Source organism: Parasteatoda tepidariorum, chromosome 2, assembly GCF_982258835.1.
Source record: "Parasteatoda tepidariorum strain Cologne lab strain chromosome 2, Ptep-v5.0, whole genome shotgun sequence".
Lineage (NCBI taxonomy): Eukaryota > Metazoa > Arthropoda > Arachnida > Araneae > Theridiidae > Parasteatoda > Parasteatoda tepidariorum.
In genome coordinates, this window is record NC_141756.1 from 41158072 (window position 1) to 41179140 (window position 21069).

Below are 21069 nucleotides of genomic sequence, written 5' to 3' on the forward strand. Positions count from 1 at the left end.
ATATGTTATAAAACTTATTAATGTAATACATAAGAGAATAATATTCTATCATGGACTCCAATCAATTTCGTAGTTATAGAGAAGTAGAATTGTCCTTACTCCGAAATCAACTCATCGACGCTGAGGCAGACTAACAGATTAATTTTTTACTGTATGATGAGTGAGCAATTTAATCATAATCTAAATGTCTCAACCAAAACTGGCAACTCTTTTAGAAACGCATTTCCATAAAAAAATTTGTATTTATAAAGTATTATTCTCTTATGTATTACATTAATAAGTTTTATAACATATATATAAGTTCAAAATGAAGAATAAAACAAAGAAAAATTATAGACATATGAAAAAAAGGGGGTGGGAAATAATAAGAAAAAAAATAACAAACAACATTTTATTAAAAAAAAAAAAGAGAAAAAAAAAGAAATGCTAATTAAAAAACCGGAAAAAAAGCCGGAAAAAAAGATATAATCTTTTCTTCAGCCCACACGATTATATCCGCAAAACAGAGTGCTTTCTGATATTGTATCAATAAAGCCAAAGCAAAATACATACAATAGTGTGAGGAGCACTCAAAAAAATTTTTTTATAAAATAACTACAAAAAAATAGATCATAAAAAGTAAAAACAGATAATAAAGTAAAATAAAAAGAAAAAACATTAAAAAGGGGGGACTATACTATATGTTATTTGCACTATGTTTTTTCTTTTTATTTTATTTTATTATCTGTTTTTACTTTTTATGATCTATTTTTTTGTAGTTATTTTATAAAAAAAATTTTTTTGAGTGCTCCTCACACTACTCTATTAATATATTTTGCTTTGGCTCTATTGATACAATATCAGAAAGCACTCTGTTTTGCGGATATAATCGTGTGGGCTGAAGAAAAGATTATATCTTTTTTTTCCGGCTTTTTTTCCGGTTTTTTAATTAACATTTCATTTTTTTTTTAAAATAATAAAATATTGTTTGTTATTTTTTTACTTATTATTTCCCACCCCCTTTTTTTCATATGTCTATAATTTTTCTTTGTTTTATTTTTCATTTTGAACTTATCTAATGAGTGCTGTTTACTTGCAGCTTAAGCGCAATAAATGATACTTATTGTTTTTCTTAACTTTCTTAGTGTTTTCTTGTATTTATATATATATATATATATATATATATATATATATATATATATATATATATATATATATATATATATATATATATATATATATATATATATATATATATTCGACAGTTTTATTTTTTAGTACTTTTTGGGCTATTATTGAAAAACAAAATTTCCTTTAAAATTTAAATTTTTTCCTGGCTTAAATAAATAAATAAATAAACGGATAAAATATCAATTAAACATATTAAAAATATCGAATTAAATAATTAAAAATTCTAATAAATACAATTTCTTAAATAAAGTTTTAAAAACTGATGGAATATTTTAAATAAAATAAATATAAAAAAATCATGAACTTTCTTTAAATAAATTTTCCAATATTTTAATTGATCTAAATACCTTTTTTAATATTTATAATTCTTATATATATAATTTTAACATAAGAAATTTTTATCTATGAATTTCATATGAGAATATATTCCGCAACCACAGCCATTGTTACAGCACTTGTTTTCCTATTTCAGAACATACCTTTATTCAAAAGTCCCAAGAACCTGGGATTTCTCTGAAATTTTCTTAGTTTCGTAAATTTCATATCCTATTAGTTAAATATTATTTTTTTTATATTTGTTATGTATTTGAAAAATGAAATTGTATTCGCTGTGACGTTTTGAATTCCAAGTAGAGCTGAAAGTTGAAGTAGAAGTTTAGTTTTATTTATTATGTAAGTATAAGCTTAGAAACGTTATTTCCTTTTGTTAACTGTAACCACGATAATCAAATAAAAAAAATAACTTTTTTCTCTTCTGATAAAATTTTAGTTTTCGTCTTGGCGCAGGAATTCTCTGTTCGTAATGTGTTTGTGAGAAACCTGGAGATATCATATTTTTCTCTGATAAGTGTTTGTCGAAATCTTTTTTTTCTAATGCAATACACAAAATCCTGCGAATGTATAGCTGTAAATAGTTTTTAACTCATAAATTATGGCAGCAAGTTTACCTTATGAAATTTCAAAATTTAGAAATCATTCAAGACAGCTCAGAAGAATACTACGTGATACTAAACAATCCCTTGAAGATATTGAAAAAAGTGGATATTTTACCGATGGTACATAATATATATTTTCTGGTCATACTTTTAAAACTATTTTTTTATTACTTGTTAGAAATTATTGTTGAACCGTTGTATTTTTCCTCGTTTGTGTAGATTGCTATTACAAACCTACTTTCTCATTAAAATTATTTATTATTATTTTGAAATCTGTGTGATATTTCAATGGTAAAACTGCTTATTTATGTTTTTATAGTTTATTTTAAGTATAGTTTTATAACATTTCTTTCGTTTTTTTTCATTAGAGTACTCTTATACAGTTTTTTTATAATAGTTATTTAATGTTTAGATTTTAAATACTTATATATTGTGTATTTAACTAAAAAAAATTAAAAAGCTTTCTTTAGATATTTAAAGTGTGATGATTCAAAATTTTAACTTTACTGTTTCATGTAATGTTTTTAAAATACATTTACAGACAATTTTGAAGTTTGAATTGTTTATGTAGTAAGGGTTAATAGTTTTTTTTAAAAAATTCTTATTTATTTCTTCATAATAGTGTGTTAAATATAAAACTTAAGAAGGAAATTATCATAATAATTTCCGTATCCTGATCTGTCGTGCTAACTGCAATCGCCAAGGTGCCAAATAGATTTTAATCTTGCAAATTTTTAAAAAAATAAAAAACATGTAGATGTTTGCCTGGGGGTGGCTACGAATTATTCCTCTCGAGTTTGTACGTTTCTGTGATGTATTTTTAGTTTCTCGCGGGCCGCTGCCCCGAAGTTGCCAAGACTAGGCGATTATTCTGACGCAGATCTCTATACCGAAATCTTCCCAATAATTTTTTAAGAAAACACACTTCTGAGGAAGCTCTTCCCGAAGTTGCCAAGACTAGGCGATTATTCTGACGCAGATCTCTATACCGAAATCTTCCCAATAATTTTTTAAGAAAACACACTTCTGAGGAAGCTCTTCTTCAGTAAGAATGCCGCAATTTTATATTTGCAGAGACATTTAACTACAGTTGTTGTCCACCTCCTTCAAACTAAGTTCTATAAACTGTAACAAGCGTGATTGAATGTCAAACATTCAAGGTTTGACAGCTCAACTACAATTATTTGATTTCTATTAAGCATTTTAAATTATATCTTTGCTTAATGGATTTACATAAAATGCTAAATAACTAGTTTAAAAATTTGTTAAATAATTTTCTACTTGTATTTAAAATATATTTGCACCTACACTACATGCCAAACATTTGGGAAGATGCAAATTTGTTTTTAAAACATAATGTTATTTTTTTTTATGACATAACTATGCTGAACACTAAGACTGTAGAACTTAGAGGTCTGTGTAGGTTTTTCTGAGAGGGACCTGTTTTGTGAAAATTTAGACATAATTTGTGAAAAATTAAGAATTATATTGAAAAATCAACACAAAAATATGGTAAAAATATGAATTTATCGTTTCTTAAGGGATACAAAGATAAAATTTTAAGAAAAAGTATTTTGTGAAACTATCCTTTTTTCGTAAAGTGGAATTTGTGAAGGTACGGCTAAACGGTAGTAAATTAGGCCTAGGCAGACCCCTGACTTACTTTACTTGACTGGTCTAGTTGCACCATCACTTTCTTGTGAAAATTAATAATCAGTAAATTTAAAAAAAAAATTGGAAATTTTAGAAACATTTCAAAAAATAAAAATCCTGCTGATTCAGACATTAAAATTCAAAAACTTAGAGGTGTCAATTTAAAGATCTCAAAAGATTTGAAAAAATATTTTACAATCTAAATATATCTTGAAACACATAATTCAAGGAATAGTTAGAGATATAACAAGATTTTACTAGTTATTACTCATTTTCACTGGTTCTCATTTAAAAAAAATAAATAATTAAACATTTATGAATCAAAATGCATTAAAAAGGCTATAAATAAATAATATTAAATGTTATGCATGCTTTATTTCCTCCCTGGATAGTCAAAATTATTTCAAAACAATGTGTTGTCCATCTCTTTAAAAGATTTTGTGCACAACTTTAATTTCTATTTTTTTTTTTCAACTCTAGGATATTCTTTCATATGCTACATCAGAAACACTACATTAAGATGATGTAAACATTGAAATTTCCATGGTTTAAAATATTTGGTTATTTTTTTCATTGATTATTTAGAAATTGTTTCCTAAATACTATTTTGAAAGTTTTTCTTTAATTCAAAAAATGTTTATATTTTCTGAATTGTCTTTTAATTTTTTACTAAAAAAATTGTAAGGTAATATTTTAGTTCTTTTGTTTCCATTTGATTTGAAGTTTTTCCATTTTTTGGTAGCTTTAAAAAACTACAAGACATAAAGTTTGAAAATCAATGCTCTTTTCGCAACTTTTTAGGTTTTATTGATTTAAGTTTGAAAATATTAATAAAATTCAAATTTTTTTGATTAGCATTAGGGTATTGTATGTTGTAATATGTAAACATCAATGCTTAAAAAAATTTTTCTGCATTGGATTATCTTACATATTTTGTGTACTTTCTGTAATGTAGAGTAAATGAAAAAAGAGTTGAAGTTTATTGGAAAGATTTCTCTATATAGTGATACCTGGGTTAAAACAGTTGATAAGTTTTGGCAACAATTAATTACTGACACATGCAAAGGTGAAACAAAAAATCTGAATATCAGGCAAACTCAAGGGTAAAACTCTTAAAATTTTTTATTTTCTTGTAATTATCTAAATATAACTTTTCAGGGGTCATTTTAGAAAAAAATCTGAGTCAGTTAACAAACCATTTGCAAAATTTTTTCATAAATTAATTTATTGTTATAACTAATCATTTACAAATTATTTTTTACAAATTAAAAAAATGTTTCCTTCAAGAAATTTAACTGCTTTAATCATTTTTTTAAAACAAAAACTCCTTGAAAGACCAGTTTTTTGTTTCTCCCCCCCCCCAAAAGAAGCTTATTTTTACAAAACTGTGAATAGATTTTTCATAAATATGGGCCTTTCACAGAGAGTTTGTTCCAACCACATTTTTTCTTAATTTTTTAAAAACATCTGGTCCACATTTTAACATTCACAAAATTATAAGGAGATTTTTCACAATAGGTTGAATATGATAACTTACATTGCTCTGTTCTATTTATATCACTGCCAATTGACTATCTTAGCATTTTCATTAGTAACCATATTTTTTATACTGTTTAATAATATATTAAGTTTTCTGATTCATCTGAAATCAAAGAAAAAGGTTTAATTTGTAACTTCAGTTTATCAATAATTTCTGTGGGTTGTAGCTAATATTTTTCTCTATTTTCTAGTTATTAAAAATGATTAAATCTATTTCAGAACAAATCTCCAGTATCCAATTAAAACTTGAGAATGAGCAAGCTGTACATGATCTAATTTACAGTGCTGTAGGGATTACAATATTAGGACATGATTGTTGGGCTAAAGCAGCTGTTGCTAATGAATTGTTTGGACAGAAAATATTACCCACAGAACCTCATGATGCAGAGAGTGATGGTTCTAAGTTTTCCTGGCGCATGGTACGTTATTTTTCTTTCTCTCACTTTTTAATATGGTTAATTTAAAGGGAGTTAAGACAAAGATATGATTTTTTGAAAAAATATGCTTTAATTTTAAAAATAAAATTATGTAGTTAATTTATTTAAACTTCATGTACTTTATGTTTAGCAAAATTTAATTACTTTATATTTAATGTAAATTATTGTAATATGTAATGTAATTATATAATACATATATATAATATATATATACATATATATATATAATTAAGTAAAAATTATAATAGTTTGGTAAAATTGCACAACTCTTAAGGTATCAATTCTAAATAAAATCATTATGCACTAGGAAAAAGTGCAATTTTTTAGCTAATGATTATATTTTTTTATTTTATTTTGAAAAAAAAAAATTCTTATAAAATATCAATAAGAGGTTGCAACAGGTTACAAGAAATAGTTTTATTTCCACTGACTTAGGAATATAAGAACAAACAATTAACATAAGTTTCATTTGATGTTTTTTTCTTTCTCCCCCCCAAAAAAACTTGTAGATTTCAGAATTTGTATTATTTGACTTAGATTATCTCTAAGCTGTGTTAGCTTGCCTTTTGTACTATTTATAACTGTTGTATGTTTAATATTAAACTATAATATTAATTTTTAAATTCAAGGATTTTAAATATCATGTAGTTAAAAAACATTTCAATGCATTGTCAATAGATTGTTTTTATTTTGTAAAGTTAATATTCCAGTTATGTTGAATTAAAACGACTAATTAGATTTAGTGGATTTTTATTTTTGTAAATTGTCATACAGTCGGACCTCGATAATTTGACACTCGCTTAATTCGTCACTCCGGTTATTTCGACGCTTTTTTTCAAGTCCCGATTGATTTGCATTGGATTTAGTGTTAACAAACTCCGTTTAATACGTCATGGAGAAATTATGAACTCCGGATAAAATGACACTTTAAAGAATGTTTTCACTGGGAAATTGCTTTTCTCCAGTCAACTTTTTCGGAAATTTCCACTTGGCTAATTTTGCCATTCGCACTAGGCAACTGGTTCTTGGAATTCGGACACTGGAAGCGTTTTCCGCTGCCCTTTTGTCTCACCCCTCCTTCCACCCCCTTTTGCTGAAAGAGTTGCTGCTTCTTATCTCTGACCTTACGAGGGGGTAATGGAATTCGGACACTGGAAGCGTTTTCCCCCTGCCCTTTTGTCTCACCCCTCCTTCCAACATGTCTTGCAGAAAGAGTTGCAATAATGCTCCTTATCTCTGACCTTACGAGGGGGCAACGGTGGGGGCGGGAGAACATGTGGCAGAAAACGAGCATGTTGGAGTGCGCGCCTTTTCTTCTCTCTCCTGTAAAACTTAGTACGGCGTAGCAGTGCGGTGGTGTATCGAGTCTCTCTAGTCTTTAATTTAGTGCCATGGCGAGTAAACTTGGATACAAATCTTGGACGTTGGATGAAAAGCTCCAAATGATAAGAGAATTTGAGCAATCTGGAATGTCTAAGGCTGCTTTTGCAAAACGGAAAGGAGTCCCTCGCACAACGTTCATTGCCATTTGGTCCTTAAAAGATAAAATTGAAAGTTCTTTACGTGTTCAGGATGGCGAGAAGAGAAAGAGAATGCGTGTTTCGACCTTCGAAGACGTTGAAAATGCTCTTGTTAAATGGTTTAGAATGGCCCGAGCCCAAAACATTCCAATTTCAGGACTTATCCTGAAAGAGAAAGCTTTGCAATTTGCAAATGAACTGGGTGTTTCGGAGTTCTCGGCGAGCAACGGCTGGTTTGAACGGTTCAAAGAGAGACATGGACTTTCCTTCAAAAAGATGTGCGGAGAAGCAGCGGCCGTTGATATGCGTCCAGTTGAAGAATGGAAAAATGGTCTCTTAAAAGATGTTCTCCAGCGCTATAACCCTTGTGATGTATTCAACCTTGATGAGACAGGTCTCTTTTTTCGACTTGTGCCTGACAAGACTTTGACTTTTCAATCAGAGGATTGCGCAGGTGGGAAGAAAAGCAAACAACGAGTTACCGTTCTGTTAGGAGCAAACATGGATGGTTCCGAAAAACTTAAGCCTCTGGTCATAGGCAAAAGTGCAAAACCAAGGTGCTTCAAAAATGTGAAGTCTTTGAGTGTATCATATGAAGCAAACTCAAAGTCTTGGATGACCTCCAATGTTTGGGAAAAAACTCTGAAAGAGTTTGACAAAAAATTCCATGCAAAAAATCGTAAAGTGGCGTTTGTTGTGGACAATTGCACAGCGCATACTGAGGTAAGAAACCTTCAATCAGTGGAGTTAGTTTACATGCCGTCCAATGCCACTTCAGTTTTACAGCCCCTTGATCAAGGAATCATTTCCAGCTTCAAGAGACACTATCGGAAACATCTTGTAAGAGACTGGATTAAAGCCATTGATGAAGGCAGAGAATGGAAACTAAATCTATTAGATGGCATTAATTACATCCACAGGAGTTGGGCTGATGTGACCGATAAAACCATCAAAAACTGCTTCAGGCATGCTGGATTTGTTGAAAGTCCAAGCTCGTCAGAAGATGTTAATGATGATGAAGATGATAACGTCCCTTTATCTGAATTGCTCAGGCAACTGAAAGAACGCAACAAAGATGTGATGGATGAAGAAACATATCTTGGAATTGACCAAAATCTCGTGACATCTCCAGAACTAACCGTCTCGGAAATCGCGAACGAAATCCGCGAAAGACATGTTCCAGCATCTGAAGAGAGTGAAAGCGAGGATGAGGTGGAAGTTCCTCCTTCCAAAAATGAAGCTCTTCAGTGCATTGAAGTTCTAAGAAAATATTTTTCTTCAATATCTGGCACTGAGGAAGATTTGAACTCTGTGTACAAGCTCGAAAAAAGAATTATGCTAAGTAATCCCCATACCAAACAAACCCGTATTGATGGTTTTTTCATTCCTAAATAAATAAAAGTAAGTTATGTAAACCATACTGTTTGTCTTTCTACTGATGCTATGTTTTAATTGAATTGTTTTAATGCAAATTCTTCAACGTTTTCTTTTTATTTTAAGAAATTGAAATTTCACTGCTGTATGTAATAATTGTTAATTTATGGGTATTTTTCAAATTTTTTGAAAAACAATGCAACTCCGGTTTATTCGTCACTCCGCTTAATTCGTCAGTTTTTCAGAGGTCCCGAGAATGTCGAATTAACGAGGTTTGACTGTATTAATATTTTTATGTAGGAATGAAGTTAAATTTTCTTAACCACTTCTTGCCTTAAAAAGATGTGCATGAACATAAGGATGCTTTTCTCACAAATCACTAATAATGTGTTGTACACCTGTGTAAACAATAATACCATGTATTAAAAAAGATATCCATTGTTTGTGATAGGAAATAAGATTTTTGTGATTTCCCTAAAGCATTGAAAACCTAATGCCTTACAGTAAGTTGCAGTTGACTAATGAAGTACATGCAACTGTAAATTTCTTGCCAAAGCAAGTGGTTAGGAAAACTTTTATTTTTATAATGCATTTTGAAAATCCAAATATTTATTCTGAATCACTGTAATTAAGCTATAGAAACAAGAAATTAAGCTATATTAGTTGATTTTTCTTACATATATATCAGTGTTTTCATCATAGAAAAAAAATGGGTGAGAATTTCTCACCCTTTCTCAAAAACAGGGTGAGATTTCAGAAAGTTAAGTGAGATTTCCAAAAACTTAAAAAACACAAATAGACTTGGAAAAAAAATCATTTCTTTTATTATAATACATTTTTAACCTCTTCTATTTTTTAAAGCATTGAATATTCTTACTGCATCATAGAAGATTTTGCCTTTACTAGGTATTTGTCCATCTTACATTAGTGCATAAAAAATTTGAACGTCTTACATGAAAAAACCTTACCTACGGTAAACACGTGGTTGCAGAGAAATGTGTTCAGAAAGGGGTTCCGTGTTTCGGTTGTGTTCTGTTGTTCGAAAAGGTTCTGAACAATACTGGTAAATAGGGAAGCTAGATAACAGCGCAAATGTTGAAAATAATGAAAAATCCAGGAAGAAAAGTGAAACGGATTTTATTCTAAATAGCGTAATTCGAAGCTTCTTCCAAAATGCGAGAAATTCGCGAATTTTGAAATTGATTTATAGAATGCGCGAATTTCTCGCAGTAATAATTTTTTAATGCGAGATTCTCGCATTCTCGCGCTGTAGTGAAAACACTGTATATATTATTTTTGTTATAGTGTTTGCATTTTTTTTGTTTATTTAGTTGTCATTGGGATGAGGTGAACATTTAACTTTTCTAAGTTTTATACATGCTAGCTAAACTTTTTACACAAAATAAATAAATATAAATGTCAAAAATGTATCTCTATAATTTATCATTGATGGACATGATCTATGCAATTCTATTTAAATATAGAGTTCTTATCAGGTAAAAACAATAAAAACAAAAGGAAGATTGAATAAATAATAAGCGAAATCATAATTTTCAGTACCTTTTGTAACTCTTTAAGTTTAAAATTACATTATTAGAATAGGTAATAATATGATACATTAACATTTTAATCACACTATTGACAACTAAGTGATTATGATGAGCTGCCAGCTGTTTTATGTTCAATCATAATATGACGAGTGTAATTATGATAATGATATTTGTAATTTTCCAATATTTTACTAAGTGATATTAAATTAGTCATAGGCAGTCAATTTTTTGAAAGACCACACTTTCAAACAAGGATGAGCAAAGAAGAGAAATCTTTGCACGCATTATAGGTGGTTATTATCTCCATGAGGTTAATTTCTCTGATCCATTTCATCATAACATTGCACGAGAACAATCAAACATAATCGAAAGCTTAGTTCAATCCTTTATAGTTTTGTGTTGTGTGAGCACATGCTAGTGTTACTTTTCTCTGATTTATCTGTAGTTTATAATTAATCTAAGGTGAGCTTTAATAAAATTGATTTTTTTCAATGTAGGTCAGATTTATATATGGTGTTCAAACTCAGGTGACATTAGCTCTTCCAAATAGTTATGAATTATTAGGTCATCTTGTTTCTCATGAACAACAATGGCATACTGTTCCTTTGGAAGATCTTGAATTGAAAGTAAGTATCATCATTATTATGATTTTTTTCAAAATAATAATTTTTTTTTTTTTTATACATTTGACACATTAAATATTGATACTTAAGGAGTTATTTTAAAATGTGTTTTAGTTTCTTCAAAGATTTAAAACCATGCTTTTGACTCAATAAAGTTTTCTTTCATAAAAGCTCAGTGATCATTTTAATCATCAATTATATGCATTTTATTTATTTAATAATTCTTTTAAGATTCATTTTAAGATTCAATTGAACCTCAAGTATCTGAACCTATTTCATCTTCTAATATATGATTTCTTTTAATTTATTTTCTAAGTATTTTATACCAGATGACATAGTAGAAGCACAATATTCTTCTTCCAACAATTTAAAAAGTTTTTTGATCAACTGAACATTGAAACTATTTTTTCATTGTGCAGTTAACAAATATGTAAATAATAACAAAGTATTTTAGCAAATATATATTTCTCCTGCTAGCTTTAGGGATTTCATTGATCAGTTTCAGTATAAGGTTATAGGTGACGAGATGTTAATTTTCATATGGTGTTAAACAAGAAAAGCTGTGTTTAAAGTTTGATACATTATAGTATCAAACTTTATGTAATAGAATGTATAATTTTGTGAGTTACAGGTAAAGTTTTGAATATTTTTTAATAGCTATTTTTATTTTTAGAGAAAAGGTAGTGAAGATCCAGCATTTGAAAGTGCAATATTAGACATAAAGTTACGTCATCAGTTACTCAGAGATGATGTGGTTGTTATGATATCTCCCACGAATGTTAATGCTAATTTTGAGCAAGTTCTTTCTATTTGTATGGAAGGTTATACACCTATTGTGATATATGCCATTGCTAATGGCACTTTAACTCAAAAGGTAAAGGGATGTATAATTAGACTTTATTGGAGTTGTATAATATTACAGAAATTGAATATTAGTCAATTGTCATTTGCTTTGAATTTAATATTTCCTAAAAGTTAATTTTTTTTTATTGGCATATAAGATTACTAATCAATTTTTACTTTTCTTTCTTATTTTATAAGAACCTTATTTCTTACGCATCTATTTGTTTTAAGTTTTATCTGTGACATATTTCTAATGTGTTAAAAAATTATATTTAATGTTTATTTCTGCAAAAATTTGTACTATTTCAGATGAATATTTTTTCTGAATCGAGACTATAATAAAATGTGTGCTTTTAGTTAAAAAAAAAATATTTGTGCATTATCATAATTCTTATTTGTATTTTATTAGGCACTACAATGTATTTAAAGCTGTATGATACTTTACACTGTATTTAAAAAAAAAAAAAAATCTGCATTTAGATAGGACGTTTTTGTCAATAGTTAAAGAAATTTAAGCAGTTATGTTAACTTAGTATTGGTGAAATAGATATACCTATTCTACTTCATAGATTCCAACTTTAGTGTTTGCTGTATCAAAATGAAAAATGTTTGTCTAGTCATTAAATTGCAAGCAGGCTGTATAGTATCACTTTTTGTTTTAATTTATCATTGCTAAAAACAAATGTATTATTGCTTGTTGCTTCTTGAACAGTTTGTTAGGGCAGAGGTGAGTTTTGTTTTGTTTCAATCAATAACATTTTTTGTCAACATATTTGTTTAATTAACTTAAAATACATTGTTGAAAGTATAATTGTTATAAGAATAAAACCTTTTTAACTAATTTTTATTTACTTTTATGCATGTTTAATTATTGCTTTGGAAGGTATTTTATTCTACGTAAATTAAAATATTGTTATGTAATTCTTTATTCTAATACAAAATAGTTAACATTTCTTCATTTTTCATAGGAAGTGACAGAACTTATGGAATTAAAGAAGAAATTTCCAAAACTACCTATATTTTTCATTTGTGTAGTTCCACCCTGCTGTGAACTTACTGAATCTGAACAGCATGAAAGAGGAATTGGCTTTAACGCTCGTAAAAAAACTTCATTCAAACCTCATTCTTATCACGAAACATCCATTATGCATCAAACTGTGTTAAAAAGAAAAGAATCGCTGGATTCTAAATTAGGTTCAACTTCTATGACTTTATTTCAACAATTATGTGGGCTTGGTTTTTTGAATGTGATCTCTCCAAATCTCAAGAAGAAACTGTGTAGACAACCTAGCGGAGCCATTGAAGTGGAAAGCAAACTAATTGAAGATTTAGAAAATTTTCAAAGGTAAATTTTGATAAAATTTAATATGTTGATTTGTATTTATCCTACTTTCAAAGGAAATTTATATTCACTTATAATTCTGGAGCTGTACTTATTAATATAGATTACTCATGATATTTACACATTCAACAAAATAATCTTTTAACAAATTTTGAAAAATATTCTTTATAATAAGTCTTTTTTTTCTTTTTTTTTTACTGAAAAACATTTTGCAAAATTCAAGTTCGTAATTTTTTGAATTGTTACATGGGAATAAAACCTAATGACAACTATCTCATTCATCAACGTTAGTATGTGACAATTTGTGAGGTTCACTTGTTAGGACTGTAAACATTTCTGTTTTTTTGTATGAATTTAAAAGTTAATTTTTGTTATAGTTATGGATTTATTTTATTGTAGTCCTAAAAATGTATTATTTGGACTGTATTATTTGCAAAAATGTATTATTTAGAATTATTTAATGAAATATTTTTACGTTTTGATTTAGAGAGGTTAGTGTATCTGTAAAAACATTTTATCAATTATTTCAAGATTCAATTGAATTTGAAAAATAATTTATGCAAGTAAAATTTTTCCACAATAATTTATTCCAATTCCACAATAATTTATTCTATACTAAATTCTTCGTAGTTAAGTTATCATTTTCATAGGTTCTGTAGCACCCCTGTTTAGTAGAAAAGTGTTTTTTCCCACTGTATTGTTTTAAATTGTTATTTTCAAAATATACATTGTATTTATTCATTGCATTTTTTTAAACTTAAAAATTTATGCTTTTGAAGAAAGTGAAAAGAAATTATTTCAAATTTTCTGTTGAGACATGTAGTATTTGATATTTTGAAGGATATTCAGTATTTTTTTAATAATTTTTAGAGGGTGGCAAATTTAAGAATGCCACTGGAAAAAATACCATTAATTTTTCATATTTTGCATTTCTCTCTGTTTGAATTTATATTAATGATTTTGAATGGAATAACTGCTGAGTTCATGTTAATCTTGAAGTCAGTTGTCATATAAGTGATTTTAAACTTTCAATTTTATTTTAGTTTTGCTTTGCACATTCGTCAAATTTTACAAGCTGAATTGGTACAAGTTGCAACAATATTAAATGAGGCTCATAACACTTGTTTACGCATGTTTATAATGAGTGCTTTTGACATGACATGGGATATGTTGATTACTCCTAAGAGAATTGCTTATGCCAGACAGCGTGAAACTGAGTTGTATGAATCATTGATGTCTATTGCCAATTGCAAGCAAGAAGAAATTAGGCAATTAATAGTTGAAACAATTAATAATATGACTGATGAACTATTAGAGAAGGCATCAATATATGATTTTCAAGGTTTGTAAATTGTTTTATTTACATAAATTATTTACCATTTTAATGCACACTCTTATTATTCATTTTATTTTTAACTTATGGTATGCAAGGCAATCTGTGCAGGGTTAAACAATTATATTTACCAATTTATTCCTGTTATGTAAACTCTGATCAGTCATGTATTTTTATCCCTTACATGCCTGGTGAAATATTTAATTAGAAATATAGCAAAATCATAATAAAGTGCCCTTTTACATCATGGAAAAAACTGCCAGCATGCCAGGTGGGGAATATAAATAGTACCAAGAAGGAAGAAAAGAACTGTTACAATCCAGATGTTATGCCTTTTAAAAGGTCAGTTGATGATAACGCTTTTACGTTAATAATAATTCCCTGAATTAATAATGTTGATCATTTAATAATAATTCTAGAAAAATTGTGCTAATTTTTATTAGCACAATTGAAAAAAAGAGCACATTCATATTGGAACAGAGAAAAAACTATTTTGATATGTTTTACAAATTTTTTTTTCTCAAAAAGTGTAGCTAGATTTTATATCTGGATTACTCAGTTTTTCTGAAGATCATACTTGATTACAAGGAAGCTACTTAAAATTTTAATTAAGAGTAATTTTTTATTTAATTAATGACAATTCACTTTTTGTTGTGTTGCAACAAATAGGTTAAATTTTTAAAAAATAACACATTTTATTTCAATAAATAATTATATATTTAAAAGAAAAGCAGAACAAAGTATGAGGTCACAAATAATGTAAATAAGAGACAGGTCATTTTACTTCAGTATTTTCAGTAACCGTATTTGTACAGTATTTTGCTTCAACAATTACTGTCATTCATAATGAGACAGAATAGATCTAGCTCTTATGTATTGAAATAATTCTTTTCTCATCATTCAAATATCAGTAGTAAAAAGTTGAACTAAAATTGATTTACTTCTATTTGCCTCAGATTTCTGTGTGAGACTGTCTGATCTGTTATATTTTAAAATAATTTCTTCGTAATGATGGCAAAACAAATAAATTATAATTTCTCAAGTTGCTTTAATTAACAAATGTATAACAGAATGATAACAAGTATTAAAAATCGAGAGTCAGTTATAATGTGCTGTGCAGCAAACAGGTTAGCATGACTAACTGACTGAATGTCTACAGAAAAAGTGTTGCTATTAGGTTATGTATTAGTTCTTCTGCAACAATTATAGTTTTTACAACTACAGTATTTGTTACTTACTAATTTTAAAATTACATTGCTTGGCCTTACTACATTACAGATTGATTGTTACTCAACTACATTATTTGTGCTCTATTGTGTTGTTGCATGTTTATGAGAATTGACTCCAAAAAAATTTTTTAAACCTGGACATAGCTGTTTATAAAAATAGACACAGTTCGAAATGCGTGTTTACAAAATTGGACATAACTCAAAATGAGTGTTTATAAAAATTTATATAGTTCAAAATGTGCCTTTACCATTGGTAAAATTTTAAACCTGGACATAGCTGTTTACAATAATAAACACAGCTTGAAATGCATGTTTACATAATCAGACAAGGCTCGAAATGAGTGAAAAAGAAAATTGATACTGTTCAAAATGCACCTTTTTAGTTTTTAATTCAAATTTAACTACTGATTGGGAAATTGTAAGCTTACTTTTCCTTATTTATTTTAAAACTAAGCAAAATCATTACAAGGCAAACTCCCAGACATTATTTGTGCTTGTCTAGGTATATTACAGATGTACCTTTTCAGGTGATGCCTTCAAATTCAGAATTCTGAACGATAAAGTGAAACTCCAAATTCCTGAAACATGAATTTACAACCACTATTATATATTAAGAGCACCTGTGACAATCTTGTAAAAACAACTGTTGATTCTTTAAATCTTTTTTTTTTTTTTAAAGAGGAAGATTTTAATAATATGTACCAAGTAATTTATGGAAATGGACAATATCACATAATTAATTAATTTTAATTCCCCAGTTTATTCTTTAAGTAAAGAAAAAATTCTTATACGAGGAATTTGGAAGAATGTCATCAAATGCAATTTCTATTTTTGTAAGCAGCTGTGTCCAATTTTGCTAGCATGCATGTCTGTGTCTATTTTCATAAACAGTCATTGCCAGCCATGTCCTGATTTTAAAAACTCTCCAAGAATACATTTTTTAAAACCTTTTTTAGATTTTTATTGTAATGGTAATTGGTAATCATTCTTTCTTTTTATTTTTATTTAACTTAGTTCTTGTTTACTCTTATTTCATTTTATTATTCAAATTTGAAAATTGATATTTCCAAAACTTGCTTTTCGTGTGGAGTTTTTTAAAGGCTGTGTGTCACTCTAAGATGTATATCTGTTTGATAATAAGAGACACCTCACATTTACTTTAAACTTTTAGGTGTAGATCTGTTAGAAGGTGAACCCCCTTCAGCTAGAGATCTTCAGATCTGTACAACTGAAATTCAAGCTCTTGTTCTTAATTCCCTTAACAGTGCTGTTGCCGGTAAACTAATTGGTTCTGTTGATTATCTCAGAGAGAGTTTTGTCGGTAAGTTAATTTTTATTTTATTTTAAAAGATTAATTTTCTTAAATTTCCCCTGTAAAAAAAATTATTGGTAAGTACTTGTATTGAAAATTTTAATATTACTTCAAAGTTTATACAGTAGGGAACCGATTATCTGGAGCGATGGGGACTATCGCTATTCCGGATAACCGATTTTTCCAGTTTTTTGAATCACTACCAAAAGCCATTTTTTCTGTCAAACCTTAAAAAAAGGGAATATTTAGAAATCTTAAAAAGAAAAAAAAATTATGAAGTAATACACTAATGATTATTTCTAAAATGATGGTAAGGTTAACATCTTTTAAAAAAGAAAGAAAAATCCTAAAATCTTATAAGGAAAAAATCATTTTTTTAAAGAAATGCAGGAAAATGTACCGGATTTCCGGATAAGAGGTTCTGTACTGTATATATATTGCAGAATCAAACTTGGATAATTTGAAATCAAAAGGACCAGATAAAAAATGGAAATATACAAAATTCCAATCGCATGTATTCTCTTAAACACTGTAAACCTCAATTCCATATATATCTTTACTTTTCAATTGCATTTTGAATTGCATATATTTCTTAAACACTCCAACTGCATTTATTTCTTAAACACTCCAATTGCATATATTTCTTGACTAAAGAGATATATGAAAAAATCACATATGGGATGCAATTGTGAGTTGTATAAAAAGATAAATTTTTCTTTCAAACTTCTTGTCTGTATTTTAAAATAATTTGACATTCATACATTAAACATGCTTTTTTTAAAAATTCAAATCATGTAAAACATGTCTTTGAAACAATTTTAAAAGCAATCATACAAAAAACTTGAACTATTTAAAACAAAATTATCTAGAATTTCAAATTTCACAAGTTAGAATTATGCATATTTTACTGTATTTTGATTTAATTTTAATTTTTTTAAAAAATATACAGGTAGTTATGGAAAACTTATTTTAGTATATGCTTTAATTGTTCTATTGTAGTGAATAATAACTTTTTAATTTAACAAATTGTTTGTATTTTTGTTTCCATTCAATGTTTTATGTTTTTATTCAATAGGCACACTTGAAAGGTGTTTGACTAGCTTGGAAAATTTAAAGGATAGTTCAGAGCCATCTCAAGCTAGTAATGCCTTAAAGCAAATATTGAATGCTGCTTATCAAGTAAATAGTTTAATTTATTCATTCAATGTTTTTTTTTTTATTAAAAAAGTTTTTTATTTTTTAGCAATTAGAAATTTCTCAAATCAGTTTTCTTTCAGTCAAATTATGTATCTATCATAATGACTTATAATGCACTTGCTAACAGTAAACTTGTAAGATTTTAATGTTTAAAAATGTCCAATTATTTTTCTGAATAGAAAAAGTTATTTAATGCTATTAAATAACTTTTATTGCTATTAAATTATTATTGTTATTTTGAGTTATTTACTATGTATAACTATTTCATTTTTAAAATTAAGAAAAAAAGAGTGCATTATGAAATATTTTAATTTGAGTGAGCCTTATAAATCGAATTATACTTCTGACAATTTTTTTAAAGTGATATATTTGTTATTTTAACTGTAAAATAAATTTATATTTACTACTAAACTTTACAGCAGCTAGAGCTGTATTTTTTTTAAGGTGTTTGTCAAACTTTTAAGAAATTCTCAATGTCTTAATGAGAGTATATATAAATAAGTTTTTTTAAATTAAAATTCTAATAATTTTTAATTTTATTATTTTTGAGGTATAAAGCAGTGCAATGAGCACAAATAAAGTCTATTATTTTGGCTCTTTTAGACTGTTATTTATACATAGTACCTTCATTTTGCTAAGGCTATGATAGAAAAATACCAAAACATTTCTAGTTGAAAAATTCTTGTTAAAACTAAAAATAAACATTGAAAAAATTGATTCTGGAAATTAATATTGAAAGATTCTGTCTAAAAGATAATTTAAAACAATGTTTAAAGCTTTTACACTGATAGGTGATGGAGGAACATTTAATATCTTCCTTTTGTACATATCTTTCATGTTTGATACATTCAAAGGTACTCTGAGTTTGACCAATGTAAAAAATCCTACCAATATGTTTGATTTCATACTTTACTTTGTGTTTTTAATTTAATGTTAACTTTTCAAACAATTTGTATCAGCAAATTTTTGTTTTTAATGTTAAAGTCTGTTATTTTACTTTATTAAAGGTTGAGGTAACCGTCAGAACCAGTTCCTCATTGTTACGAGTTTTATTTGAGAAAATGAAACAGGTAACTATATGTATTGAAACATTTTTGCAATATATGTTTTCTATGTTATTCATTCTTGATGGCATCATATTTTTCAGATATTTTCTTTTCGTTAGTTCTAATTCAAAAACGTTTACTAACAAATAACTTTTACTAATGCATTGCTTCTACTAATATCTGTTTTTTTGTTATTAATTGTTGTCTTATTGCTTTTTATTTAGATTATAAAAAATTATTTTATTTGAGTTATAATTTTTAATTATGACAGTCTGTGTTATTAAATTAGTAAATTTTCTAAGAATATTTTCTTATTTTAGATATAATAGTTTTAGTTTAATATTGTTTTGGTCCAAAATGTGTTTTGTAATGTGTTGATCCAAAAGTTGAAAGTTTAATGTGTTTAAATTCATAATTTAGAAATTTGCTCAAAGGGATACTGAAGTAGTCTTCTTGACAACTAGTTTGACAAATTAACAGCATGGTATATTTTGTATTAAAATAAAAACATCCTATCTTATCAAATCCTTAAAACCAAAGTAAAATATATTGTCCCATTAAAGGTCAAGTTTTTTTTCCAGCTGTAATAATTTTTTTTTAAAACTAAAATTAAGGTATGAGTTGTTTAAAATAAGCTTTTGTCAGATCTACAGTTTAAATTTGGCAAAATAAAGTTAAAAGAAAAAAAACTGGTCAACACTTTGTAAAAAAATATTTCCAGAGTCTTAAAATGCTTAAAAATTACATAAAACTACTGATTTGTGAAAGAAAGGATTTCAAGTTTTCTGGTATGATGGTTTACTTTAAATTGTTTGCTTCATAGGTTTAGCTGTTTTGCTTATTGACATTGCTTTATTATTTACAAAACTTTTCTCTTTGCAATCCAATTATTTTTCCATCCATTTATGGCTGCTTCAGTCTATTGTGTTTTCATCAAAATTGATTACTGTGCCTTTTCACCTATCTTTGTCAATCTATTATTCATTGTATGGTGTATATGGCTTTGCTATGTATGGCTGCTTTTGTCTATAGCTTATTCTTCCTTTCATAGCATCTATTTGTTGATGTAAATGGAAGCAAAAACCTATTTTTCTTTCATAGAAAATTGCTTCTCTTCATTATCCCAAAGACAGCCCCAAACAGTATGATAAACTACTATGGGGTTCACACCAGCACTTCCTGATGTCAGAGTACCCTTTTTTATACAACAGAGTCTCAGACAACTTCTTTTCTTTGGTAAGAGGTTTAAACAATTTACATTTGTTAAATTTGTTTTATGTGGATATTCAAGGACATTGTCTGAAATATTGGTGCTTATTTTTGGATGACTTTTTTGATTTTATTTTGTGAATTTTGTTGTAAGGTTGTGTGGGCAGTTTTCAGAAAAATCTGTAGTTAAAATCTTAGAACCATAATTCCCATTGAATAAATAGCATGTTGGTTTTTGACAATGTGACTATTCTGACATATATGTTTGTCTAAGTATCACTGGTGATGGTTAAACATATCTTTTGTTAACACCACATTGCTTGATAATTAAATCATTCAGCTATCCGCTGGAAATAGTCTTGTACAAGAAATAGTCTTTAGTTAATGATGTAGGGTTATTAAAACAAAATTTGTGCTGTTTAAATTTTAAATTAAATATGTATTTCATGAATATTGGAATATCAACTTAATGATTTTGAAAATTTGATTGGTTGAATTACACAAAATTTTATTTTATTTGAATTTTGGTTTCTCTTAAAACATCATGTACTATTTTAAAAGTGTGTAAAAATTAAGTATATTCTTAAATTTTCCTTCATGTTTATGAGACTTTTGCCTGCAAAGTTGCAGAGAATGTAATTTAGTATGCAGCTAAAGTTATAGTAAAGTGTAACAGAGGAAGGAGAATTCTTAATTTGTAACAGTTTTCGTGGATCCTGAATTATTAAACATATTCACCAAAAAAAAAAAAAAACTA

At 27.6% G+C, this 21069-nt stretch overlaps 1 protein-coding gene across 4 annotated transcripts in view; it reads left to right on the forward strand.

The window, feature by feature from the left end:
* The first annotated feature begins 1817 nt into the window (after positions 1 to 1817).
* LOC107436193 (dual serine/threonine and tyrosine protein kinase) overlaps positions 1818 to 21069 on the forward strand; it is a 28538-nt gene continuing 9286 nt past the window's right edge. For 2 of the 4 annotated variants that reach the window (XM_043042199.3, XM_043042198.3), the window contains exons 1-10: positions 1921 to 2225; positions 5517 to 5716; positions 10676 to 10804; positions 11475 to 11675; positions 12613 to 12989; positions 14030 to 14328; positions 16720 to 16869; positions 17936 to 18039; positions 19065 to 19127; positions 20205 to 20339. In XM_043042199.3, coding sequence (XP_042898133.1) covers positions 2102 to 2225; positions 5517 to 5716; positions 10676 to 10804; positions 11475 to 11675; positions 12613 to 12989; positions 14030 to 14328; positions 16720 to 16869; positions 17936 to 18039; positions 19065 to 19127; positions 20205 to 20339 — 1782 coding nt within the window. In that variant the 5' untranslated portion in view covers positions 1921 to 2101. Of the gene's footprint in view, positions 2226 to 5516; positions 5717 to 10675; positions 10805 to 11474; positions 11676 to 12612; positions 12990 to 14029; positions 14329 to 16719; positions 16870 to 17935; positions 18040 to 19064; positions 19128 to 20204; positions 20340 to 21069 lie in introns of all 4 variants that reach the window. The other 2 variants (XM_071177454.2, XM_043042200.3) reach the window with 2 other exon arrangements.